Source organism: Lagopus leucura, unplaced genomic scaffold, assembly GCF_019238085.1.
Source record: "Lagopus leucura isolate 7727_CA_CO unplaced genomic scaffold, USGS_WTPT01 Super-Scaffold_806, whole genome shotgun sequence".
In the NCBI taxonomy this organism is placed as follows: domain Eukaryota; kingdom Metazoa; phylum Chordata; class Aves; order Galliformes; family Phasianidae; genus Lagopus; species Lagopus leucura.
The window spans coordinates 4389889-4414074 of NW_024962260.1; the positions used below are offsets into that span (position 1 = coordinate 4389889).

Below are 24186 nucleotides of genomic sequence, written 5' to 3' on the forward strand. Positions count from 1 at the left end.
GCGCTCCGCCAGTCCCGCTGCTCGTGGCGGAGCGCTCGGGCGCTGCCCCCACTCAGTGCCCGCCCCGGCGCTGCCCTCTGCCCGGCTGGGGCGGCGGAGCAGGTTCAGCTCGGGAATCGGGGAAAAGCCTCTCCTGAAGAGCGGTCAGGCGCTGGAATGGGCTGTGCCGGGAGCTGGGGGGAGAGGGGGTCACCGTCCCCAGGGGTGCTAAGGAACCGTGGGAGTGTGGCACTGAGGGACGCGGGTGGTGGGCATGGCGGGGGCTGGGCTTGGTGGGCTTATCTTGGTGATCTTTGTTGCCTTTTCCAACTTGTCATTCTATAATTCTTCCCAGAGGAAGGCCAGCACGTGTGTCAGAACTCGGATGTGGTAACGCCAACTGTAATCTTTTTCCACTCCAGATATAAAAAATGATGCAACGTGAACACAGATGTAATGTTACAACTGAGGACACAATGCGGCTTGCATCATCTACAGGCAATTTATTTTAAAATACATGTGGGAAATTGAAATGGCAAACTGCTGGTGTAGCTCGGAAAGAACAAAGCTCAGTTGAAAGGGGTGTGGAATATACAAATGACAACCCATCTCACCTTGTTTCTACAAAAATAGAACATGTCCAAGGGCAGCAAAAAGAAAGGACTGGAAAGGTGTTGGAGCACAGATGAAACCACCCTGAATGTGGTGCTCCTGGGCTGCGGCATCGCAGCACAAAGCAACCTGTGCTGTGCTGGGCTCTGTAGGAGGAGGTGTAGGAGGCAAGGCCTGCTTGAAGCTAAGAGCAAACAGGAGGCCAAAGACTTAGCATTAAAATTCAATGCATATGAATGTAGTGCCTGCAATTATTACACAAAGATGGTGTAAGTACTTTACATTGTAATTCCTGATTTAAGCGAGAGAACAGCTGGGCTTTTCAGAAAATGCTTTGTGTCACTGAAATCTAAAATAAGCCTGTTTAATCTGGATGGACTCTGAGGCCTTTAACAGTTACAAACATACAAGCACAGCAGCCTCTTATTAGTCCTGATCCAGGGCCACAGCATGGTGGTGAGGTGAGGGGATAGAAACACATATGATGACATTTTCAAGTTCTATCTCTTGGGCTTCTCTCAGGGGTAATGCCTGGAGAAGATCCTTTACCTTTTTTTCAGGCTGTTGGTCATCTCCTGATTCATCTGGAATTTTGGTACATGCCAAAGCAAAGGCAAAGGGCTGGAACTTCTCACTAAAATGTAGCACCAAGAATTCACCCCAGAGGCTACAATTCCAAACCAAAGGAACTTGGTTTGGAACCAAAGGAACTCTAAGCCAAGCAGTAGGCAATTGTCCCTCTCCAATGACAGTACACAAGAATTCAGCTGCATAGCAGATCTTGGAAAATCGTATGCTTTTTCTTCTTCTATAGGTACATAAAAGAAATAGGTTAAAAATCCACAGCATGAGCCAAGGTAAGCTGCATCCTCATTCCAAATTAAAACCAGTATAGTTGCCGTTTGCTTTGGGATAAGAATTTCTAATCAGCCTCCTGCAGCAGCTTGGGATGACAGCTCTGTCCTCCAGCTCAAAAGAGCCAAAGCGCCAGTGAATGTACTGCTTGTAAGCAATGCGACGCAGCTGGCTGTTGGAACTGTGACCTGTCAGGTCCAGAAAGGGGTCTTCATAGAGAAGGGCTTTATTCAGAGTGTCTCTGGACAACACCAGCTGTGTAAACCAATAGGTGGTTGTGATACACTGCCCCTCTTTTTTCCGGCAGCAGAGCTGCTCGTGGTACTTCTGTGTCACCTGGCATTGACCACAGCAGCACCACTCAGGGCAGTCTGCGGAAGAGATGCTTTGTTTGAGCAGCCTGAGCTCAGACTGTGCAGTGCTGTGGTTCTTGTTGGACTCATGGGTGCAGCAGGTGCGAGGATCGTAGAATTTCATGGGGTGGCTCTGGAAAACAATTTCCCAAATAAATGAGAATATAACATTTGCTGCTGCTTCGCCCATCTGCGGAGAGAATTTACAGCAGTGATCTTCAACATCGGGTGTTTCATTTGACACAGCACAATAGGCATAATGATGACAGATCAGCAGATCTGGAGGAGGATTGTCTTTCTGTGTTGCCAGCGCCCACCACAGCAAAATCAAATCGACACCTTAGAAGATGTTTCAACACCAACACACTCCCACTAGCACATGCCCACCACAGGAAAACAGCAGCTTTTAGCTGACTCTAAACATGCATCCTCTGATCACAGGACTTACTAACTTGAAGGGGAAATATGAATCTATTTTCAGTTCCTCAAGGTTTAATCTTGAAATATGAGGAGGGGGGAAATTCAAATCAGTTTGAAATTGCATTCCTCAGCTTTCTCCTTTGAGGAGGAAATCTCAAATGTTAAGTGTCTGCCTTTACCTCGAAACTGCTGCCTTCAGCATTCTGCAAGCTTGTTTCCAGAGGCATCTTTATCAAAGTAATGTGTGGCTTATCGACATAGGACACAAACATCACCTGTGAAGCAGAAGAAATCAGCACTGTCAGCTCAAGTAGTTGCTTACAGAACTGGAGACAGAACGGAGATCTCACCATGGGTTTGGCTTCTGCGGTCTGTACTCCAGCAAAAATCCCTTGCAATTGCATGCAGCAAGGGTAGAGATTTTCAGTATCTGGGATAGCAAAGATGTGGACAGCAGTGGGGACAGACAGAAATAACGACAAGAGACAGTGCAGAACTAACTGCAAGAGTGTGGCTGTGCAGAGTCTTTATGTGGAGAGTTTCTCTGTGCCCTTCTCTAAAATGCTAGGGAATTAGTACATACAGCCCAGTGAAACAACCAGAGATGTCTTGAGAAATAGGAAGAGGCAATGCAGAATTGGCAGGGAAGAGGCTTTGAGCAATGCCCTCTGAATGGACAACCTTTTCACAGCACCTTTCTACCATTTTGAAGGCTCACGATTCCCTGCGGGTTTCCCTGGTAGGGCTGGTGGGGCTCTGCCATGCCAAGGCTCTGTGTGTAAGCACACTGCAGCTGTGCAGTGCACAGCTCTTTGGAAGTTTCCTGGAGATTCTCTGGCATGAAAAAAGGAGGAAGCAGTTCTCTTTGCCCATTCCTTACTGCACTGGACCCTGCAGTCCCTCTCTCAGAACTCCCTGATCTCCTCAAACCACAGCTGCAAGCTGCTGCAGGGTGCAGGAGAACAAAGCCCAGCAGTGAAGCAGGAATGAACAATTTGCATTCCTTACCTGTTCTGGCATCAGCACAGTCTCATACTTCTTCCTGATTAAATTTTCACAGAATGGTATTTTGCAGCAGCTGGAGCAATTGTAAAAATGAAAACACATCTCTATAGCGGTCACAGCCTGCGCATGAAAGAAAAGCAAGCAGTGATTCCTCTTTCTTAATGAGACCCTATCTCCAGAACTAGTTCAAGATACACAGAAAAAATAAGTCTCTCACCAAACCAAAATAGGCGATCGTGGACCCAATGAATGTAAAGAGTTCGATCAGTTTAAATTGTCCACCCTAAAGGAAGCAGGAAATAATAATTGGAAAGCAAGATCTTTGACGTTCACTCAGCGTCACGGCATTTCTGGTTTTGTCTCTTTGCAGTGATTCATTCATTCAATCTCAAGATTTCATAGACCATCTCAGGCACTTTGCAGGGAAAAATAAATAATTTGAGAAGGAAATGGTGGTGACACGCAGGGTTCACGGCAGGCAAGAAACCTTGTCATGCTTTCAGTCTAAACAACAATCCTTCTTTCTTAATTCTGCTATTTCCTCTTAAACTTTGCTTATTACGCTGCTCAGCTGAGTTTAGATCTACTCATCTAACATGACTTCCATCCCAGAATGATGGACAGAAGAAAAGAAATGGGTATATGGCAGAAGCAGGACTAAAGAAGTAGCAAGTTTTCTTCTCTCTTCCCTTCAGAAGGAACAACAGTCGCATTTACCATGCCAAACACGAGGACATCAAACCGTATTCCATAGGCTTTGAAAAGAGTTCTCTGCTCTGTCCCATCTGCTAGCTTATAGTGCCTTGCAAACCTGCAAAAGAACAAGTGAAGATCTGTGCAGCTGATGAATGTAATGATACAAAGCTAGAGAACACAAAAGGGAATGTAGTTTCTTGTCTTCTTTCTCCTGCCTTTTCAGCCTTCCAAACTCAAGGGGCTGAAGCCAGCTTGATGAGGAGTATTTCGCCCAGCATCTGACCTGACTGTCCCACAAACTTCTAGTCATCAGGAAGGCTTTGCCTCACAGTATCATCTCAGTTTTTTCTTGTGCTCTTCCCCATCTCTTGTCTATGGTTGTCAGCTCAGAGCTGACACCTATTTGTTCCTTGTTTGCACAGCTCCAGCAGGACGCAGCTTTGGAATATGTTGGCAGCTCTCAGACAGTTATGGCACTCATGTTAGCATCACAAATGTATGAAAACCCACAACAATAACCATGCCATGAGTAAAAAAAGTGCTGTTACGCAAGAGTTTTGACCTAGATCTGAGGGACAACTTCAGTCTTAAACACTGATAAGCATCTGACAAATTGTGTAACTACTCAGAATTGGAGTCGCATCAAGATTTTTCATTAAAATTTTCCATGAATCTGTTGTATGTACAAAGAACCAAAAGCTTTCATTTGCTTTTGAATAAATTTTGCTTTGGGAACTGTGGGGTTACCCAGATGGAAGCAAAATACTTTTTTATTTTATTTAATCTCCTCGGGAAACACAAATTTAGGCAGTTTCAAGCCTCAATTGCCATATGGTAGAATCTGCCCAAACTATTTTCCATGTTAGCTCCTCAAATACTTGTGGGAATTTTCTAGGCCTTTCAGCACAGAAATAAAACCTCCTGCCACATAAGCATGCTATTTTTGAGATGATCATGAGAATGTATCTATACAGCTGCAATAACTGCAGGTTAAGGACTTGACTACAAGGCCAAAGAACAGTCAAACATTTTGTTATTCCAAGCTGTCGTTCTCCACACTTTACCTTCATTCAGAAACATCCTACTTCCTTTATGTAATGTTTTATTTTTTTTACCTGAAGCTGAATCCAGGGTATTGGGTTCTTGTTTTGTCATCCAGGCGGCGGAAGCTGTACTCTGGACTGCAGGAGTAAGACCACCTGTCTAAGTCACAGTCCCATTTAATCTCAATGGCAATGATTCCTCCCTGGAAACAAGCACAGGGATTATTCTGATTGCTGCCTTTGCTGGATATCTGTTAAAGACAGCAGAGATTTGAGGGATGCCATTGGCTGGGATACATCTCCTTATGCACACTGACTCAGAAACAACTTTTGCTCATCAAACAGTCTTTGATGGGAGTGTCTTAATTGTGTGATCTACAAGCAGCCATTCATTCTGACTTTTCCTATTTTCTGCCTATCCTTCTTCATTTTAGTAGCACAAATGTGGATGTAGCTAAAACACTGTGATGGCAATTTCATCTTGGCTCAAACCAAAAGCCAAACTGCAGATATAAATGCAGTAGACACCCAGTCCAAATTTTTCATCCTTAGTGCCCTTGTGCCATGCTAAGACTCAATAATTCTGGCTTAAATGATGACTCTTCTTGGGACACTTTGTGTCTACTTTTCATCTACCCATCCATTAATATAAACTTGCCAAAGGTGTGGCTGGATACTGTGCTATGGGCATTTAGCTTAACAACCTAAAGAATAGAGCAAAAATATAATGTGAAAAATAAATGTCTATTTTTTTAATGCCAAATATAAGCTACCATTTGTGCCAGTCTTACTTTTTGATGATTCTCTCCCCAAACAACATGATTTAGAATGTACTTTAGTAGAATTAAAAGATGACCACAAAGGACAGCTTTCTGTAAGACCTATCTAAGTGCATGTTGTTTTGCTGAAGGACCTCTACATAATACAGCAATACCAACCATATTCTATCGACGCTGTCAGTGTGGGTCCCGTGCTGTGAAATGTTAAGCACATTTAATCCTTTCAATTTGAGGTTACACTGCTTCTCAAACAATCCGTTTCTAAACCTAGAACAACATGGCGTACAGCAAAACATGGAGGAAGGAAGACTAGAAAATGTTTTAACAGCGAGTATAAAAGAAGTAATATCACAGACCTTGACTGCCACCTCAGAAAAGTTCTCTTTTGCTTCCTGAAGGATGTCTCCCAAGCGGAATATCGGACAGAGTGGGTCAGTTACCTTGTTGAATTTGCAGGAAGTATTCAATTTGGGTGAAATATTTTGCCTATGAAGAACACATACAGTTGTTAAAATCTAAAAGCAAAAGTTAGGACAGCTATAAATACAACTAAGAGATTTCACTCTGGCTGGAAGCTGTGTTAAATGTGCTCAGATTTTACTTGTATGAGCTTTTGTTTTCACAGCTACCGGGTCTGTTTGTTCCTATGAGATTTGCAAATCAAGATGAATTCTCTACTCTTTGGATGTATTACAAGCAACAGTTTACCTGTGTAAACAAAGGATTTTGTCTTAGACTCTAAGTCTCACATCAGTTATGGTATATTTTAATGACTTTACCCTAATGTGAATGGAATATCTGACTGAGCAATTCTACTGTCCTTTGCCTGAAGAGAAATAGAGCTATGCTGGGAGGCTGTGTTCCCAAGGTCTTCTTATTTCTCTTGTTTCTGAAGAACCAATCTTTTAAAGGCTTGTGGTTTGTTGCTCGTGCAGATAAAGCCCTGAAGATACATAAGGTGCCAATTTATACAACCTTTTCTTCAGAGCACAACCACTCACTCTTCAGAAAGCATGGAGGAATACTGGCACTTACACGGTGTAATTAAATGTGGGGAAGTGAATGTTGTTCTTTATAAGCACTGTGAAATGTTCAGAACTCCTCAGAACTGCTGGCCTAAAAGAGAAACATCAAATCAACTCACTTTTAAATACATCAATTAATCTTATGCTAATTTTTTACCTGGAAAGCTGTCAGTGGGAGGAATATTTTCGTGAGAAAGAGACCGAGAAGCAGGGAGAGAATTGGCTCAGAGCATCAAGAAAGATAAAAGGTCATTTTCTTAGTTTGAGGTATAAACAGTTCTTTCCCTTTTGCACTTTCTTATGTGGGCTGAGCCTAAATTGAGTCCCTACGTGCAGATGAAATATGAGCTCATGAGACTTCGCATATAAATCTTGCTACAGAATAATAATAGTGAGAGTCTGTAACATTTGGCAGCTGAGAATTTGTGCGCAGCGAACAGATAGTTTCCTTGCTGTCTTTACAGACAGGATGCTGTATGAACAGTCATATCCTTTCTGTCGTTGGACAAAGCCTTTTTCAGAACACAGCTCTGTCTGCAGGAGAAGGGAATGGCAATTCCTTTAAAGAGGGGAAAAGAACTCAGCAGAAGTTACTGCAGGAGGCACTGTGAGATTTGGATGGGACCTGGCTGGGGAAAAAATGCTCCGTCTGCAAAAAACTCTGACTTAGGGAAGAGATAGGATACAGGCACAGAATCACGCTTGTATCACTACTCAGAGTGATTACTGACCTGGTTTCTTACTCATATATTTCCAAAGCTGGTGCAGAGAAGCTAAAATTGATTAGTCATTTGCTTTCTTAGAGTGCAATTTCCATCATTTCTGTTGAAAAAAACCTTTTCTAGAATTTCTTCATGCTTTGGCTGACTCAGAAAGGAAATTGAACATTTTCATCCTAGAATAGTACACCGTCATGTGGTTACAGAAAAAGATGCCTACAGGGCCCCTCCATTCCACTCTCTGAGTCACAGCATCTTTGTTACCTACAGTTTTCTTCAGTTTTCTATTACAGATAGCCAGCACTGAAGTTTTCATCACCTGCCTAGAAAGGATGAAGAGATGTTCTTCAGTCCAGAGTGGACCCCTAAAAACTACTCTGCAGCACAGACAACAACTAATCTAGCACTACTGCTTTGAGTGGTCACTGTGGTAAAGGAACCCACACAGAGCTTCTACACCACAGCACTGAGAACCTCAAGTTAGAAAACCTGTGTTATGTTGATGCATTTTCCTTGACATTTGAATTCATCATTCAAATGCCTCGAGTGAATTCAAGATGAGCCTGTGACATCTGAAATTGTTCCTGTGGCAGCTGTGTGATGCTGAGACTGAAGGCTTCACTGCAGAATCACAGAGCAGGACAGTGTTAGAAGTAACGTATTTAGCTATAGTTATGGCTGTGATCAGATACCTGATAGATATGGCTGGTTTAGATACCTGAGATACACCTGCACCTAGGCAAAGTGATTATCCTAAAGTTGTAGGACTGTTAAACTCTCCTTTTCACAACAAATGAAAACAATTTTGTTACTTACACAGGGGGGCTTTCTTCCATTTGAACAGGGCACCACGCCTTGATCTCACAGGTTTTATAAGTTGCATTATAATGCACACATCTTCCAGTTTGAACTCCTGTAGAAGAACAAGCTCTTGCTCAGCAAACACAAACACTTTGTACCATCTAGACAGCTTCAGCATGTCAGTAGATTCATCCTCAAATGACATGGAGAGATTTTTACATTTCAGATTCTCATAGCTTTCTATGGAGGAGACTTTAAGAATTACCCAAATTATGGTCATGCCATATCTTCACCAGTCCTTATTTAGCAACTTGCTTGGGTCAACAGAGCTTGTTGTTTGGATCATGGGTGAAGTAATTTCCTTCAGTTTTACATGTCCTGACATATCTGAGTCTTGATATAAATTGAGAAACCGTTTCAACTACAAGTTTAATTCAACATGAGCAAATTAAACAAGGATATAAACAAGGATATAGAGGGTGGCATCTCTGCCAATGGCACTGGGGTTGGAACTAGGCAATCTTTAAGATCCCTTCCAACCCAAGCCATTTTATGATTCTATGATTCTCTAAAGGTATGTAGAAAACCTTGATTCTTACTGCATTCCCAGAGAGTCAGAATTTTCTGTGAACACTCAGACTTTACTAGGGAAAGATATAATTCAGTCAGCAGCCTGAATCTGGGGAATCTCAGCACTACAAGGAACTCACACAGCTGATGAAAACCGTATGATGTCTTCTGGACAACCAGTCCCCAGTGAAAGACACAAATCATTTCTCTTATTCTGAGAACTACCATCAGATGTTAAAGACACTTCAGATAGATCCTGCAGTCACCCCCCTTGCTGAGCAGCCACAGACACCAACAGGAGTGACTATGAGATTTCATGCCACAGTCTGTACTGTTCACATTGCCCCTTTCTCTGCTTCCTTCCACACTTTCTCCTTTTAGTAAGGGCATGCACTAGCTGGTAAAAAACTGTTTCGTGGTATTGAAAATCTGTTCTCAGGTCTCTCTCTGTCCCGCTGCAGTTCTCCAAACTGGAACTTGCATGTTCTGCACTGGCCAATAACACAATAGTACTCACAAACAATATTTCAGTCTGAAAATACCATTTACATACCATTACTGTGGACATTTGCAATCCCTTTTTCACAGGACTTATCTGAAGAGCAGATAGCTTTGGCAATGGGATACTGAAAAAAAAAGACATGGAAGAGCAATATGTGTGTCTCTCCATACAATGTCTCTCCTTACAATAACATTTTCTTTTGTTATTTATGTCATTTCCTGTTTTCTATAATGCTAAGTACAATAAATCTAATACTGGACTATTTACTTTTTTTTTTATAAACAGCCCCAAAAACTTTTGGCAGTGAAAGTCAACTTATGTTTGGGAACTGCTCTGCAAAGGCCCACTTCTAGGCCAGCTGGATGAACGAGAAAGGAGAGCTGAAGCTGATTGCCAGGTTTGAGCTACGGAAAGGAGGAATGGGAAGATGTGGGAATGGCAACAGTGAGAGCATTTCTGTAACTCCAACATCCCTTCATGTTGTTCTCAAAAGGGCAGCAGCATAGCCAGAGAAGCTGCACTGGCCTGAGTGTCACTACTTTCTAAAAGCAATGCAGGTAGGGTTGGCAAGCTCATTGATGCAAGAGAAAACCTCAGCCAACAAACTGATTCCCCAAGAAATAGCAGGGTGAAGGAAAGAAAATGAATAATTAGGTTAGTTTGCATGTTATCTAATGAGATATAAGCATAAAGAGCAGCTGTATTTGCTTGTACAGGACTGTCCCACAGTCTGCTCTTTTACACTAACACCAACATTTTCTGTTAACTACTGGCTATTGGTATTCAACACCATCATCTTAAGTATAAATTACAAAAAAATGTTTACCTCAGGGCAGGTCTGTTGAATCTGATTGTCTGTCCGAATGACATTGGTCATCACAAAAAAAGAGTCTCTTGTCTACATGGGGAAAAGAAAATGAATATGACTGAAATTTCACGTACTTTGTTCAGACCTCAGCCTCTTCAGGACATCACCTGGTAGGACAACAAGGCTGTTGCTGCTCTATCTCCCCCCAGCAGATGCTCAAATTCTCCCCAGCTCAAACAGGAAAAGCCAGAGACAGCATCAGGGCACAAATGAGCAGTCAAGGCAAAAAGACACTGATGTTTTTTTTTAAATACTGGCATTACAACCTAGAAAGACACAATAGCATTAACTAGCAATAACAATACTGTGTTTAGTACAGCTATACTGGAGTATAGCTGTATGGAGCTCCTAGGTTTGTTACTATAAAAATATTAAACTGATATAGTAAAAAAAAAAAAGTGTAACAAATAGCACCACAAACATCTCATTGAAAAGAACAATCTTTTTCCTTTTTTCCCCTGTTGGGGAAAGGTAGGTTTGGCTTAAAACATTGCTGTCTCAAATGTTAAGTCTCCTTTAATATTACTGCTCATTCCAGCAGACGTACCAGGAAAGAAACCAGATGTATTGACAGAATTGGAATATTGTGCTGACACTAAATTAAGACTTGCCTGTGTTGGTAGGGTGTATTCTGCTGCATCCCAGATCCTGTCTGCATGAGCCACTCCTTTCAGGCTAATGCGAACTGAGCTGGTAAGTTCCTCTTTCTCTTGATAGCGCTTGTGAACAATGAGTGTATAACTGCACAAATTAAACAGAGGGGACAAGAAAACTCGTAAAAATAAAATGAATTGGCTTTTTGTATCATTCTTGGACAAAATGAACTGCATCGTAAAGTCAAACAGGCATTTTCAACCCTTTTGGTGTGAGACAGATGTCATCTCAAGAGAGACTGCTTGAGCCCAAGTTCTCCTTGAATTCACCTTTGCAATGTTCACTTTGTCAGGAATGAGTTGAAAAATGCACAAAGAGAATTTCTGTTTTCCCATCCTAAATGCTGTGGACAACTTCAGGTCACATCCTGGTTAGAATATTTAATCTTTAATTTTCCAGTGTTGTGACTTTTTTTTTGCCTCGTGCTGATTGCTTCAAAAACTTTGGCCTAATAGTTTCATTTTCTCGTGAATTGAGTGTGTTAATAGTAGATCATCTCTATTTTTACACTGACAGGAAGTGATTTAGCTCATCTAATCATGCAGGCAGTGATATCTTTGAAGAACTACTGTATGTCCAGAAGGTAGTTTCCGCACTACATAAAAGTCATATAAAATGTTTGCTTTGAAAAACAATCTTGTTGCATAGCCACAGGTGTGGTTCAGCATCATTTCAGTTTAGCAGCAGACTCTTCTGGAATGAACAAATTTTGCTAAAGAACAGAAACAGAAAGCATTTGATCAGTGCTCCTTCATTTATATTGGTATTTTTTATTGTTCATTTATATTGTAACAGCACTTCAGCCTTCTCTTTCTGGAGATCAGTATTTTGGGATAATCATCCTTTTGGAAACTGGCAGTAGGAACCCAGCTCTGAGCAGCAGTAGGTGCTTGCATTTCCTGCAGACTTGATTCTTAGCAAGATTGGGATCAGTGTGCTCCATGTCCTGGCTTGTTGCCCTCACGTAGGAAATAAATCACTTTCTGAACTGGCAGACTTTGTTCGGCAAAGACTTATCACTGAAAACAGCCCTACTTTGGCAGCAAGGAGGAAAATTTGCCCTTTAGAGGCAATCTATTATTGTTTATTCCTAAACACCTTATTGTTCTTGAAATCTGCTTCAAGAGCTTGATTGGCTATTTCATCTGTTAGGTAGATCTAGTCCTGATAGGAGACTCTGTGGAACACACTCTAATCTCAGAAAAACTGATGTAAATGTCAGATTATTCAATGGAGTGAGTCTGGGTTTATAGACAAGAAACAAAAACAGCATAGCAGAAAATGAAACCACAAGCATTTGTTAGTGAAACCTCAGTTAAACTTCAACAACCCCACCCTGTGAGATAATTTCCCCTGCCAGAATCCCACCACAAAGCTCCCACTGCCAAATCCATCTTCCAAGAGTGGTCTAACACCAAATCAATAATCAGGAGTTGCTACCACAGAACTGACAGCTCTGAAAGCCGCTCTGTAACCCAGACAACCCCCAACACAACAAACACTTGTTTGTGTTTGGTGCCATTTCCCGTCACCCCACACTTACCAAATATACACAGCAATAACTCCATAAATGAACCACTTCACACAGACACATCCAACACTCGGAAAACGGATCAGTTTTGGGGAGTCATAATTGAACAGATCCTTCATCCAGCCACGTGCAACCATTGTTAATGTTTCCTGTGAGCTTATAGAAACTGCAAGTGGCCGATGCTGTCTTCTTTTATTCTTGCATCCTTTTGAGGCCACACCACTTAAAGGCACAGCCAGAAATTTGTATGAGTAGAATGGTACCACAGGCCTTCAAAAGAAAGGCAGCTGGTGGATCAGAGCTTGATTTTGATTAATCAAAAATAAAGAATATGAGGAAGTGGGAGACAGAATATCAAATGCCTTATTTATCTGTCCAGAGAAGAAAAAGGACAAACTAACTTCTTAGTGGAATCTGCCTTATTTTAGGGAACTGTTTATTTCCATTGACAGAAATACAAGCTCTTCACAGCCACCCACGTTTATGTGCGACAAAGGGAGTTTTCAGAGAGGGAAGATTTTTTGAATTCCCTTCAACCGAGTATCAGTAGTGCGCTTTAAATTTCTGAATTCGGACTTTTTTCAAAGGGAAAAGTCTAAATGTCAGATATATCAATGGTAGTCCTCAGCTGGCCCAGCTTTTTTAAAGATAAAAAGTTTAAAGTTAAAAAGTTTAAAGTTGGAAAAAGAAAAAAAGAGACAATTTTCTTCTAAGTTCTCAAGTCTGACTTGTGCAGTGTCTGGAGGAGAATTTCCTCTCACTGAATCTGTCCAGACCTCAAACCAGACTGAGAAAACTCTGTGAAGTAGTAAACACTTTGAAGGTGCTGCCCTGACTTGAAGGAGGATGGAATACTTTTCTATTGCTTAAAAGACTTGAGTCTGCAGAATGAATTCGACACATTTTTTCCAAAACACTTCAGTAGAAACAGGATTAGGTATCACATAAACATTGGAACACCTACCATTGGTCAAACCACAGCATCATTAGCTGAGGCCACTTATTTTCACACGAAAGGCCTTAAGACAGAGAAAAGAGATAAAGAAAGAAGCTCAGTGGTTTCTGCCTTGGGGTTATTGTGCAGCCCTTCTCATATCACATCCTTTCCCAATGCATCTTACTCAGTATCTCTAAAATGAGCTGATCATTTACAACCACTTCTCTAGCTGGCTGTGGGTGCATCACTAACCATGGTTTCCATGACGTGCTGGGTAGCTTCAGCCACCACAGAGGAATCTTGATGGTTCCCTTGTCTACATTTGCAAGGGGGAAACCGAGAGCTACAGGAACATCAGTGCAGAAGAAGCTGCTCAGATGGTGAAAGCAGCTCAGAGCAGCACTACTACACTGGGAGAGCAGCAGTACATGAAGGTCAGGAGGCTCCTGCCCGTGTTTTTCCAGGCTCCAGAACAGCTCTTCTCAAAAACAGAATCATTGTGCATTTGCAAAAATAACCTTCCAGCTGTACTGGTCCCACCAGAAGTTGAGTACTCCACTGCAAATTCTGCTGCTTGGCGTTCCAGGAGACGGCACTGCTATATCAATATGTGGGCCAGTACCTCACTGGACTCTCCTTGAGGTTTGCATGTCAACCTTCTTGCAACCACCTGCTCTTGCTCTCAGCACTACGCAGTGAATGACATGCAAGTGGATGCTTTGCCTGAAGCAGGGGCAAATGCAGAGATCAATCTGAAAGGACTGAAACTAGCATGATGTTGGCCTCCCTCTGAGCCTGAGTCCCCACCACCCAACAATTTGCACTAGTGCAAAGAAGGTGCCATACACGTCCAAATCCATACTGCAGGGGTGGCAATGCCCACGCAAGAATGGCAATGGTAAAGCAAGCTTTTGGGACACCAGTGGCCACAGGGATCTTCACCTTTTTACCTCAGGTTACATAGGACACTGTCCTATTTGGTCTCAGGATGGTTTTCTGCCAGGTCATGGTACTAAGAGGCAGTACAACTGGGTAACAAAATCACAGTGCTGAGCAGGGCAAGGTATATAACGTTGTCTGTGGTTTCTCACACTGCACAGTTGCATGCACAAGCTGGTCAGTGAGCTGCAAACCAAATACTGGCAACTGGCAAATGGGGTTAAGGAGCAGGTGTGAAGCCACCATCTGATGCTATAAACAAAGGAGCTGTAAAAGTGCAGAGCGGTTGAGGTGGGATCTGTAAATCTTATTCTCGAAGTCTGAAAGAAAAGAAGCTTGGATCACAATCTATCACACTTATCTTTAAAGGACTAGGCTACTCTCTCTTGCAACAGAAGACCTGCACAGAGGCACCAAATGTTCAAAGCGTGCAACACAGAGGTAATGTCTTTCTTCCTTTACTGTTTTAAATCACCTAGGACGCTGCCTATTGCTGTAGCTGTGACAAAGCATGTGGAATCAGACTGGTTTTTTAGCACACAGGAACAGATCACATTCTAAGAGGCTTAATTTTTTGAGACATCAGCAATCATTCCTTTTGCCTTTGCTGACCACAATCCATATTGCTATAGTTGATATTAGAGACTTCAGCGAGCAAAATCCTGCTATGTAATAACAACAAAAAAAGACGCAATTGGTAAGAACCAGAAACAAACTTGGGATGCATTTAGGTGCTAGAACAGATACAAATATATTGATTTTTAATATATGCCAGTCAGACTTACAGTTATATACAAATATAACAATATTTATTATTAAATAAGAAAAACAAACAAATGAAAAAGAAACAAGAGGACCTGGGTTGTATAAAATAAGCTTCAGTGAGCATTGTCTTTGCTTCCTAAACACTCTCATTTTCACATTAACATCTTCTATCTGTTTGGGATCTGACCTCAGCAGCAAGGGCAGATGCATTCATCTTCTTGTCCATGGATGTTCCCATATAAGGTGATCTCTCTTTGCCTGTGGAGCACGACTTCGATTTGCTCAGGTTTCGTTCCACTCTGATTTGCTGGCCCCTATGCTCGAGCTCTTGCAGTTTTACAAGGCAGTCATCCACACAGCTGTAGCTATAAAGGGAGGAGAAAGACAGGAGAGAGTAATGAAGATGTGCCTGCAGATCTAAATTGGTCTGGATAGTTTATTTTGCTCCATTGTTTTTCTTCTGCTCATTGCCTCTGCATGGCACCTTTTCAATAAGCAATTTCTATACGCTCTTCCCGAGCAGTATAAAGCATAAACCCTATCCAGGGAATTGAATAGGATGACAGGGATGCACTGTTCTAACAACTCTCTAGTCATCAGGAAACTTTGCTTGAAACTCTGTATGACTCTTCACGCACGCTAACTTGAGAATTTGGAAAATGCCCATGGAATTATGCAACAGATGTATATAAACAGTGGCCTTCAATTCAGTAAGATTTGATTCAGATAGCACATCAGAATTCTCAACTGCCTCCTCTGACATTTACCCAAGGCTGAACTAAAAGCTATGATATCTTTTATGTCTGTGAAGATTCTGTCATACAGAAGTCAAGACATTATAGAATAAGCTATTATACTGGTTTTTTGTTTGTTTGTTTGTTTGTTTGTTTTGTTTTGTTTGTTTTTTTAAGAAGTAAGTTTGAGAAATTCATGCACTATTACTGAGGGCAAATATCAAGTAGTGTGTAGGTAACCTGGGGTAGCAGTCTGGCTACAATGGGCTGCATGGATAAATAGCACAAAACCACTGGAAGAAGGGATCATGAAAAGATACCACAGGATCCCCCATGCTTTCCCTGACATGGGAAGTCCCAAGGAACTCTGATGTATAATTTTGCTCTGGTATTGAATCATAAGTACATTCAAACAGGCCAGCATGCTGGAGCTCACCCTGACTTCTCATCAGAGAGGTCTTGTTTCCCCCTCAGACTCAGAACGATCCAAGCTCCTGGGTTTTCATCATGACAGAGCGATTCAATCTTGGCATCTTTTCTTGTCTGATCTTGGGGTTTTCTAATTTTCAAGCATCCTTTCTCTTCCTTGTCATCTCTATACCATTAAGGAGACATGAAAAGCAGGGGATAGTCCTTTGCTTCTCAGAAGGTGTGAGGAGTGAAAGAGAAGGTCAGAGCAGCACCTCCTGGCCATATCCAGCCCAGATCCACACCCTCTCATCTCAGCACTGTGAGCACAGTCTGTTCTCTCCCTGTATTGAGGACTGAGGAGGTGCATCCATATTTGCAGAAACACTGTTTCTCCAGAATTAAGGAAGTAGTGCCCAGGATTGATGACACCTACCACTTCCTATTACCCATCAGTGTCACCTACAGGGAGCAGAACTCATCCCCAGTGCCTCTACAGAAAATACCATTTTCATTTGCTCCCCCTGTGCATTCTATATGCTCAAAATACTAATCAGAAGAAAAGCGTAATTGATACCAGGAAAGCATGTCAAAGGAAAGTGGATCTCTTCTGGGAACTTGTAGGTAGTACGATTCCTAAAGGTCAGTGTGCAGACAGAAAGCACAAAGGAAACACGATCTGGTTTTTAAAGTTCAAATCCAGGAGTCAGGAGACTTGGATTATGTTCCTGGCTCCATCGCAGCTTTCATGTACAATTAAGAGCAGCTCATCCATCCCCTTTGTGACTTTGTTCAGCCAGTGAAAAGCGAGGACAGACATGTGATGTCACTTCTCAGGCTTTTAGAAAAAAAATGGGTAAATTAGTATTTTATGAGACATTTCCTATTCCCCGGAAAGAAGAGGGGAACTAATCTAAGGTGGAAACATTGTTTAGAATTGCAAAGTGTTACATTTATGATTGCTGCTTACCGAATAAACAAGCTGTGCATTTCAATTTAACGGCATCAATGTAATGACTCACTGCGTGTTTTACTCCATCACATGTGAACTCACGTGTGTTTCTAAGACAATCCACAAAGCTAACTAAAGAGCAGAGGCTCCAAAATCCAAAATCTATATATAAGCCCCATTGCCGCCGTTCCTTGCTTCGAGAGCGTTGTTCTGTGAACGCCCCGCACAGAATATTGCGTGTACACTGCGGGGGCACAGCGACCTCCCCCAGGCTCACAGTGGGAGTGGGATGCGAAACCCAGGGCAGGCTGCGATGCTTTTAGGGCCGCTTCGGGCTGCCCCCCCCCCATGCAGCATGATGTGAGGAAGGGAGAGGGACCCGGTCCCCACAACCCGAACGGCTCCCTTCTGTCCCAGCTCCTCCGCAGAGGTCACAACTCCATGCGCCGCTCTGCGCATGCGCGCGCCTCTCCAGCTGAAGCCCGCGTGGCACGTCCGGAAGTGACGTCATCGCCGGGCCTGGCAACCGTTACCAGGGTAACGTGGAGGCGCGAGCTGGGGGTGAAGGCCGAGGCGGCCCCGGCTCCGTTACCTCACGGCACGGGGTGGCCCCGAGAGGGCCTGGCTGCCTCCGCCCGCGCTCCTTGAGGGTTTTCATCACCCTCTCGGGGGTGAGGGGCTGGCTGTACCGAGCCCGGTGCAGGCTGAAGGCCGCAGTGCTGCTGAGGGCCTCGCTGAGCCGCGAGCTCAGCCGCACTCCCGGCAGCCCTCAGCTCCCTGGCCCCGCTGAGGCCTCGTGGCGTCTCGTCCGGCTCTCCTGCAGAGGTTCTTCCAGGACGCGACCATGAGTGACCAAATCCAGTTCATTGTTGAGAAGCTCAATCAGGAGCCCTTCAGGAAGAACTACAATTTAATCACGTTTGACTCCTTAGAGTCGGTGCAGCTGTTGCAGCTGCTCAGTGATGTGCTGGGGGAGATTGACCCGAAGGTAAGGAGGGCAATCAGAGGTGCTCAGACCTGGGTAACTGCCAACGTCTTAAGTTGGCCTGTCACAAAAACTGCACGAAATGCTTTTACTTAGGTCTGGCGGTGTGTATCTTTGTGGCATGTTTGGTTTACCAAAATAGCTTGTATGAGTCTTCCTGGAAATAAATGTGCCTGGCAAGAATCCTTTGTGGCTATATATCTACAAGTTGTTGGTGAGCAAACAAACGTTTCTTGGGCCAGCATGCTGGATCCTCGTCCACCAGAGACTGGTGACTTTATGTTTTAACTTGGGAATCAAGGTAGAGATCTTAAATTGGTTCAGACTGACAGCAACTCTATTCTTGAGTCAAAAGTCAGGCTAAATCTTGTTCACATATGTAGTGTAGGAGCTGACTAAGAATGGTTTCTCATTTGCAACTGGTAACTGAGTTACTGACTCCCCTTACAATGCTGCTACCAAAGGTGTGAGATCCGAAGGGATCAATTCTGTACCAGTGGTATAGAGGTCCATGTTCTGCTGTGGTAGAATCTCAGACTTGGAAGTAATTTCTTCCTCTGAATAGATGAGGTCCTATGAGTGGGGAGAACTTAAGACTGGAATAAAGTTACCTGAATATGCACATAGGAGGAAAATATTTTAAAGATAATAACAACTTGGTCATAAAAGGAATGTTCTATATGGAACTCACTCCACTGACACGTGATAAGTGAATAAAGTTGAAATGACTTGAACAAATACTGGATATTTATTTGTATGTTTCAAACTATGTAGCATGCTGTTGACGTTAGAGAGGAGCTGCCAGAGAATACAGCTAAAAGAATGTTGACTCTCCTCGGTATCCTTAAATACAAGCCTCCAGGAAGCGTAACAGACCTGTAAGTATCTTTTAATCCACGAATCATGATAAAAGGTGTTACAGCTTCTATGTAGCAACCTTTAGTTCAGGGTTTCTTTTTGTATTTTTGACCCTGACCATCGCAGTGGACATGTGTAACGTGTTAAAGAGCTCCTGTTTTGTCCCACTGGTAGGGCAGCACAAGGCTCCCGCAGGTGTGGGGCAGCCCCGGGGCTCGGCTGCAGCAGCTGCTATTGTGGAGTCTGCCAGGAGAGGGTGCCGCCTGCATAGCAGGGTCACTTCTGCCCCCCCCCGTCCTTTCAGGCTGCAGTGCCACCTTCCAGTGCCAGGTGGTAACCCTGAAAACCTGCCCTCATTTTCTCTTTTCCAGAAGAATGTTGCTGGGAAGGATGAATCATTTTTGCAGGCTTTATCATTTTGTTTTGTTATGGGGTTTCTGTGTGCCTCACGGTAGCAGAATCAGGATTGTAAATAGCAAACTGGCACCGTGACTACCTTCTGTATTAACTACAATAAGAAAGCCATTAGGGAAGTGGAATGGGAAAGTCAAAACACTGCAAACTTTCCAGCCAGTGTTCTTTCGTTTGAGATTTACTGATAGTAGGTGATACTTTTTGTTGTTGTTGTTGTTGTTTTTGAATAGGAGCGCATTTCGCCAAGGGTTGGTTACGGGAAGCAAACCTGTAATTCATCCTGTCTTACATTGGCTTCTTCAGAGAACCAATGAACTCAAGAAAAGGGCTTATCTGGCACGCTTCTTGGTAAAACTGGACGTGCCAGTGGAGTTCCTACAGGATGATACTGTGGCTGACGTCAACAAGCAGGTAGTGTTTTTCACTTATGCCAACATTTTATAGGAACTAATTGAAGTGCCAATAGAAGAATGGATACATAAATTGAGGGGTTACTGCTGAGATTAACGTTCAAGAGAGTTATGATAAGAGCATTTTACAATCAAAGGTTGACAACCACTCATGAAAATAAACACGTTTTAACCACCTCCAATAAGCCTTGCATTATTTAGGAAGAGGTAGCATTAAATTGAAGGACTTAGGCTCACTGATCAAATATTGTGTGCTGATTAGCCTTCATTTTTATGCTGCCTAAGAAATATACTTTTTTTTTCTTATTTTTTTAATGCTTTTTTTTTTTATCTTCTGTGAACTCTAACATGGATATTTTTAACTTTATAAATCAGCTCAGCATACATTATGAACAAAAATGGCTGCCTTACAATTGTCAACTGAAGGTATAATACTTAGCCCCTAACATTTATATTAGTGTTACCCCACTTCTGCTTCAACCATTCTTCTTTCTTTTTTTTTTTTTTTTTTTTTTGTGAGAAGTCAGAAGTTTCTTTTTCCTTGGCTGATGTTCCTATTTACTATGTTTCCTCTTCTTTTCTGAGCATTAAATGTTGATTTTTAGACAACGAGGGTGGGTGGGTTTAAAAAGCAGAGCTACACGTGAACCAGAATTACGTTTTTACATAATTTGTGTTATCTGAGGCACATGTTTACTTTATTTTGATCCAGTTTTCTCTGCCTTTTGTCCTGTGTAGTTGCTTGCAAATCACAGTGTTTGTGAGCATTCGTAACAGGTAAATTTGCTTATTAGCTGTGCACCAGCAAAGCTCTGTAGCTTGACTGATTTTCTTTTTTGATGGCACTAGCAAGGTCTGATTTATAACTTTGAACAACTGAGCAGAAGTAGGAAGGAGAGGAAGGAATGCAGGTTGTAAGTTTTCTCAGTATGTCACAGTCTCAATATGTATAAATATCCATCTCCATTATTTCCATTACGTAAGATGTATTCCTTTTTGGGATTGCAGTAATAAAACCATCTCATTAAACCAATACCCTTCTGATTTAACTCAGAACAGAAGCTGGGGTAATACAGTCTCTTTATGTAACACAGCATTACCATGAAAATATTTAGATCCTAATGAATTAAAGAATTTAGCCTCAACTATTTATGTAGGCAGGCATGTGATGGTGCATTTTAATAGAAACATTTCAAATGTGAAATTCTGGAGATCTTAGAACATAAGCAAGTTTTATGGGTGTGTAGAATCAAGCTCACCTGTACTGCAAATTCCCTAAACAGGGCTCTCAGAATCCTGGCACTTCCTTGATTTTGTGATTTGGACATCAAATTGGTTGCAGTGTATAATTCTAAAAGTAATTAAATTTAGGCGAAAATCTGATTGACCAGTCTTCAATGAGATGCTGCCAGGTGCCAGGAATCACTGTGCTGCTGAAACCTGGGCTTTGTTTGGTCATTTGAGTGTGTCAGTTGTTTCAGGTGCGTGGGCTGGAATGCTGCTGGTTGGTTGGTTTGTTTGTTTTTAGTGGAAGTGGGAAACCTCCCATTTGCTCTGGTTTGCCAAACTATGCTGTGCCCGTGTTTGGGTTTTGCCAAGTGCCTGGAAATGTTGTGTCCCTATGAGGAAGAGACTCCCTAAACTTACCTTTTGAAAGAGGTAGAGAAGGGATGCAAAGGAAGGCTTTTGGAACCAGCAATGAATACAGTTGCTCCCAGTTGGCTTGCTGTCTTCTTATTTGTTGAAGTACTTCTGCAACACCTAAGTGAGCTACAAGGCAGTTGCATTTTTACTTCTGTTTTTTTTTTTTTTTAAAACTCATTTTTCATCACCCAGCCTGCATGTACCTTCTGATCATACCTTTATTTGTCACTTAGTCAAGCCCTTTTTGATTACATCATCTTTTTCCCAGTGGCCATTTTACTGCTGTTTTTTGAATTTGCTCCAGCATGTCCTACTGTGCCTGCTCCTAAAACAACCAGCAATAAAAGGGAGTATTCCAGCTGCTGGTTCCTCAGGGTTCTATGCGATGGAATTGCTGCTTCACTTGTCACAGATTTGCCACCTTTGTTTAACCTGGCCTTTGCCATTTTGTATTCAACAGTCATATCAATTGCTCTTTCCAGGAAGTAAAAAAAAAAAATTATATTCTCTGCTTAGATTTTCCATCTTATTGAATGGCTGTTTCTGCAGAGGTTATTCTTTCCTATCTCTCAGCTTGCATTTCTTCAAGTTGAATCTAAATTTATTTCCCATCCATATTTCTAAACTCTTTCTGTCCCCTGTTATTTCTCTACCCACACAGACTTTCACACTGCCTCTCAGTTGAAGAGTGCTGGTGGGCAATGTACTGGGATGGAGGTAGCACACTGTCTACTTCTTCCTAAAAACCAAGCTACATATATCAGCCTCTATAATACACCGAGGAAACCATTATGCAATGTGGCAAAACTGTTTCTCACGTGTTAAGTCAGGTGTGCTCTGGGGCTGCTTTATTGGAGAGAAAATCAGTGCTCCAGCTCCATTGCCTCTCTCAAGCATCTTATTAGACCCAGCTCTCCCTTTTTAGCTTGATAAGTTTACACATGTGATGTATGCAGGTTTATAGTAAGGGAGAACAGTTAATGTAGCATTGTCCCTCTCAGCTTACATCTTGTTTTGAAACTACGTTGTGTGTTACAGGGGGAGAGGTTAAAATGCTAAAGAAATCATGGAAATTCTGACAATCAACTTTAAATGGGAGATAATGTAATGTTATATTTTTTTCTTCTGCTTCATAAGTTCCTAAGTTTTAGTGGTGAAAAATCCATTTAACTCTTGTTTTTACAATATTTCTGTCTGTATTTACTGTCTTAATAGTAAAGCAACGTTGGCCTGAAAACCCTCAGCCATAGAGCTCATTCTGCATAATTTTATCTCATTTTGTAGTATGAAGAACTGATGGAAGCATTTAAAAACCTACATAAGGAATGTGAGCAGCTCAAAACATCTGGTTTATCTACTGCAGAAATAAGAAGGGTAAAAATATGACAAAAATGCATTGTTTCTATGTATGCTTTTTAAAAATGTTCTAATTTTTTGGTTTTGTGAACTCACTGCAGTGTGTACATTATAGAGGTCAGAGCTGATTGGCACTCAGTTGCTGTTTTGAAACTGTTCTCTGTTGGCAAACAGAAAGTCCTTGCTCATGCTTAGAACTGGGCTTTGTGGAGCAGATGGGGAAACGAGGCTGCCAAGACTGTGTTCAGCATGATTTTCAAATATTGGAGCTCTTTTTCTGTGACCACAGATTGATATAAAACCTTGAACTTTACTGATATAGGGTAATAATTTCAGAGGTTGAATGAATTAAGAGCCTAAGTCAACAAAAATGGTGTTTCTATGTGGCTAAAGTGTTAGTAAAGATATTTGTCCTGTTTCATCAAAATGTTTGAGCATGAATCCAGCTTTCCATTAAGACATACAAACAAGTTAAGCAAATGTTGAGATAAGGCCTAACCTGATAATTTAGTTCCCTTTCTCTCATAGTTGTTAATATGTGGGATCCTGCTGTTGTAAGGTAGGAGGAAAGAAGGATAATTGGATACGTGTTTTAGAACCATAGATTATTTCTTTTAACACAGTTTTAATGGAAAAAGTATCAGTAAGTTTAACTCCTATGCAGAGTATAACTGCAAGTTTTATGGTACAACTTCATGCAGATTGCCAGGAAGTGGATAATGGGAAGATTTAAGAACAGATGTTTAATTGCATCATGTGTTTTATTGTGCTGATTTTTGCTCGGTTGTTTCTGTGGGGTGTAGGGCTTGTTCTTCTGTTTTTTGTTGGGTGGTTTTTTGTTTTTTGTTTTAAATACATCTGCTTTTATTTTAAATGCTCACATTAATACTGAAGGATGCAGAGAGTGGAAACTGAGGAAGAAGTAGGAAAGATGAGCAGGACTGGACATATCTTCTTATCCTATCTTATCCTGGATTCTTATCCAGGATAAGAATCCTGGACATTCTGTTCACAGATTGATAAGGTTATAACTGCTTCAGGTGTATTCAGAGATAAATTCTGCTTTTCACAGTAACTTGTACAGAGTTTAGTTCAATCTGCACCATGTAGTGAATTCACATTTCTTTATCTGTTTTTGCTGCTGTTTAGGATATAAGTGCAATGGAAGAGGAGAAAGATCAACTCATCAAAAGAGTGGAGCGTCTTAAGAAGAGGGTAATAAGAGAAGTAACGCTGTTACATTTCAGTGTCATAATCCTTGGCTTGCAACTCTGATTTTGGAATGCAAACAAGGATTAGAATAAACATACTGCGTGTCGAGGAAGGAGTCAAATAACTAATTGACCTACAGGGAATCTCCTAGGCGTTAGTC

General features: G+C 42.0%; 2 protein-coding genes and 1 long non-coding RNA gene across 3 annotated transcripts in view; 1 reads left to right on the forward strand and 2 right to left on the reverse strand.

The window, feature by feature from the left end:
• Positions 1-468: 468 nt before the first annotated feature.
• Positions 469-12762, reverse strand: P2RX7 (purinergic receptor P2X 7). Its single transcript, XM_042866081.1, has 13 exons — positions 12425-12762; positions 10839-10968; positions 10186-10257; positions 9411-9483; positions 8303-8399; positions 6778-6858; positions 6099-6228; positions 5036-5166; positions 3942-4035; positions 3442-3507; positions 3228-3344; positions 2399-2494; positions 469-1932 (listed from the first exon to the last, which is right to left on the reverse strand). The coding sequence occupies exons 1-13, from the start codon at positions 12547-12549 to the stop codon at positions 1462-1464; spliced, it is 1683 nt and encodes a 560-aa protein (XP_042722015.1). The 5' UTR covers positions 12550-12762; the 3' UTR covers positions 469-1461.
• A 2389-nt stretch (positions 12763-15151) lies between these two features.
• LOC122176987 lies at positions 15152-17415 on the reverse strand. The gene is made up of 3 exons (XR_006177895.1): positions 17166-17415; positions 16224-17033; positions 15152-15418 (listed from the first exon to the last, which is right to left on the reverse strand). It is a non-coding gene; the product is annotated as an uncharacterized LOC122176987 (long non-coding RNA).
• Positions 17416-17755: 340 nt separating this feature from the next.
• Positions 17756-24186, forward strand: part of IFT81 (intraflagellar transport 81) — a 45840-nt gene continuing 39409 nt past the window's right edge. Inside the window, exons 1-5 of the mRNA XM_042865599.1 lie at positions 17756-18135; positions 18907-19010; positions 19635-19815; positions 22743-22832; positions 23964-24029. Of these exons, the coding sequence (XP_042721533.1) occupies positions 17992-18135; positions 18907-19010; positions 19635-19815; positions 22743-22832; positions 23964-24029 (585 nt within the window). The 5' untranslated portion in view covers positions 17756-17991. The remainder of the gene's footprint in view (positions 18136-18906; positions 19011-19634; positions 19816-22742; positions 22833-23963; positions 24030-24186) is intronic.

Coding starts and splice junctions, on each gene's coding strand:
- P2RX7 (XM_042866081.1), bottom strand. CDS start 12,549: ATGGTTGCACGTGGCTGGATGAAGGATCTGTTCAATTATGACTCCCCA. Junction 10,258..10,838: donor AATACACCCTACCAACACAG/GCAAGTCTTAAT, acceptor TTCCCCATGTAG/ACAAGAGACTCTTTTTTTGT. Junction 4,036..5,035: donor TACCCTGGATTCAGCTTCAG/GTAAAAAAAATA, acceptor GTTCTTTTGCAG/GTTTGCAAGGCACTATAAGC.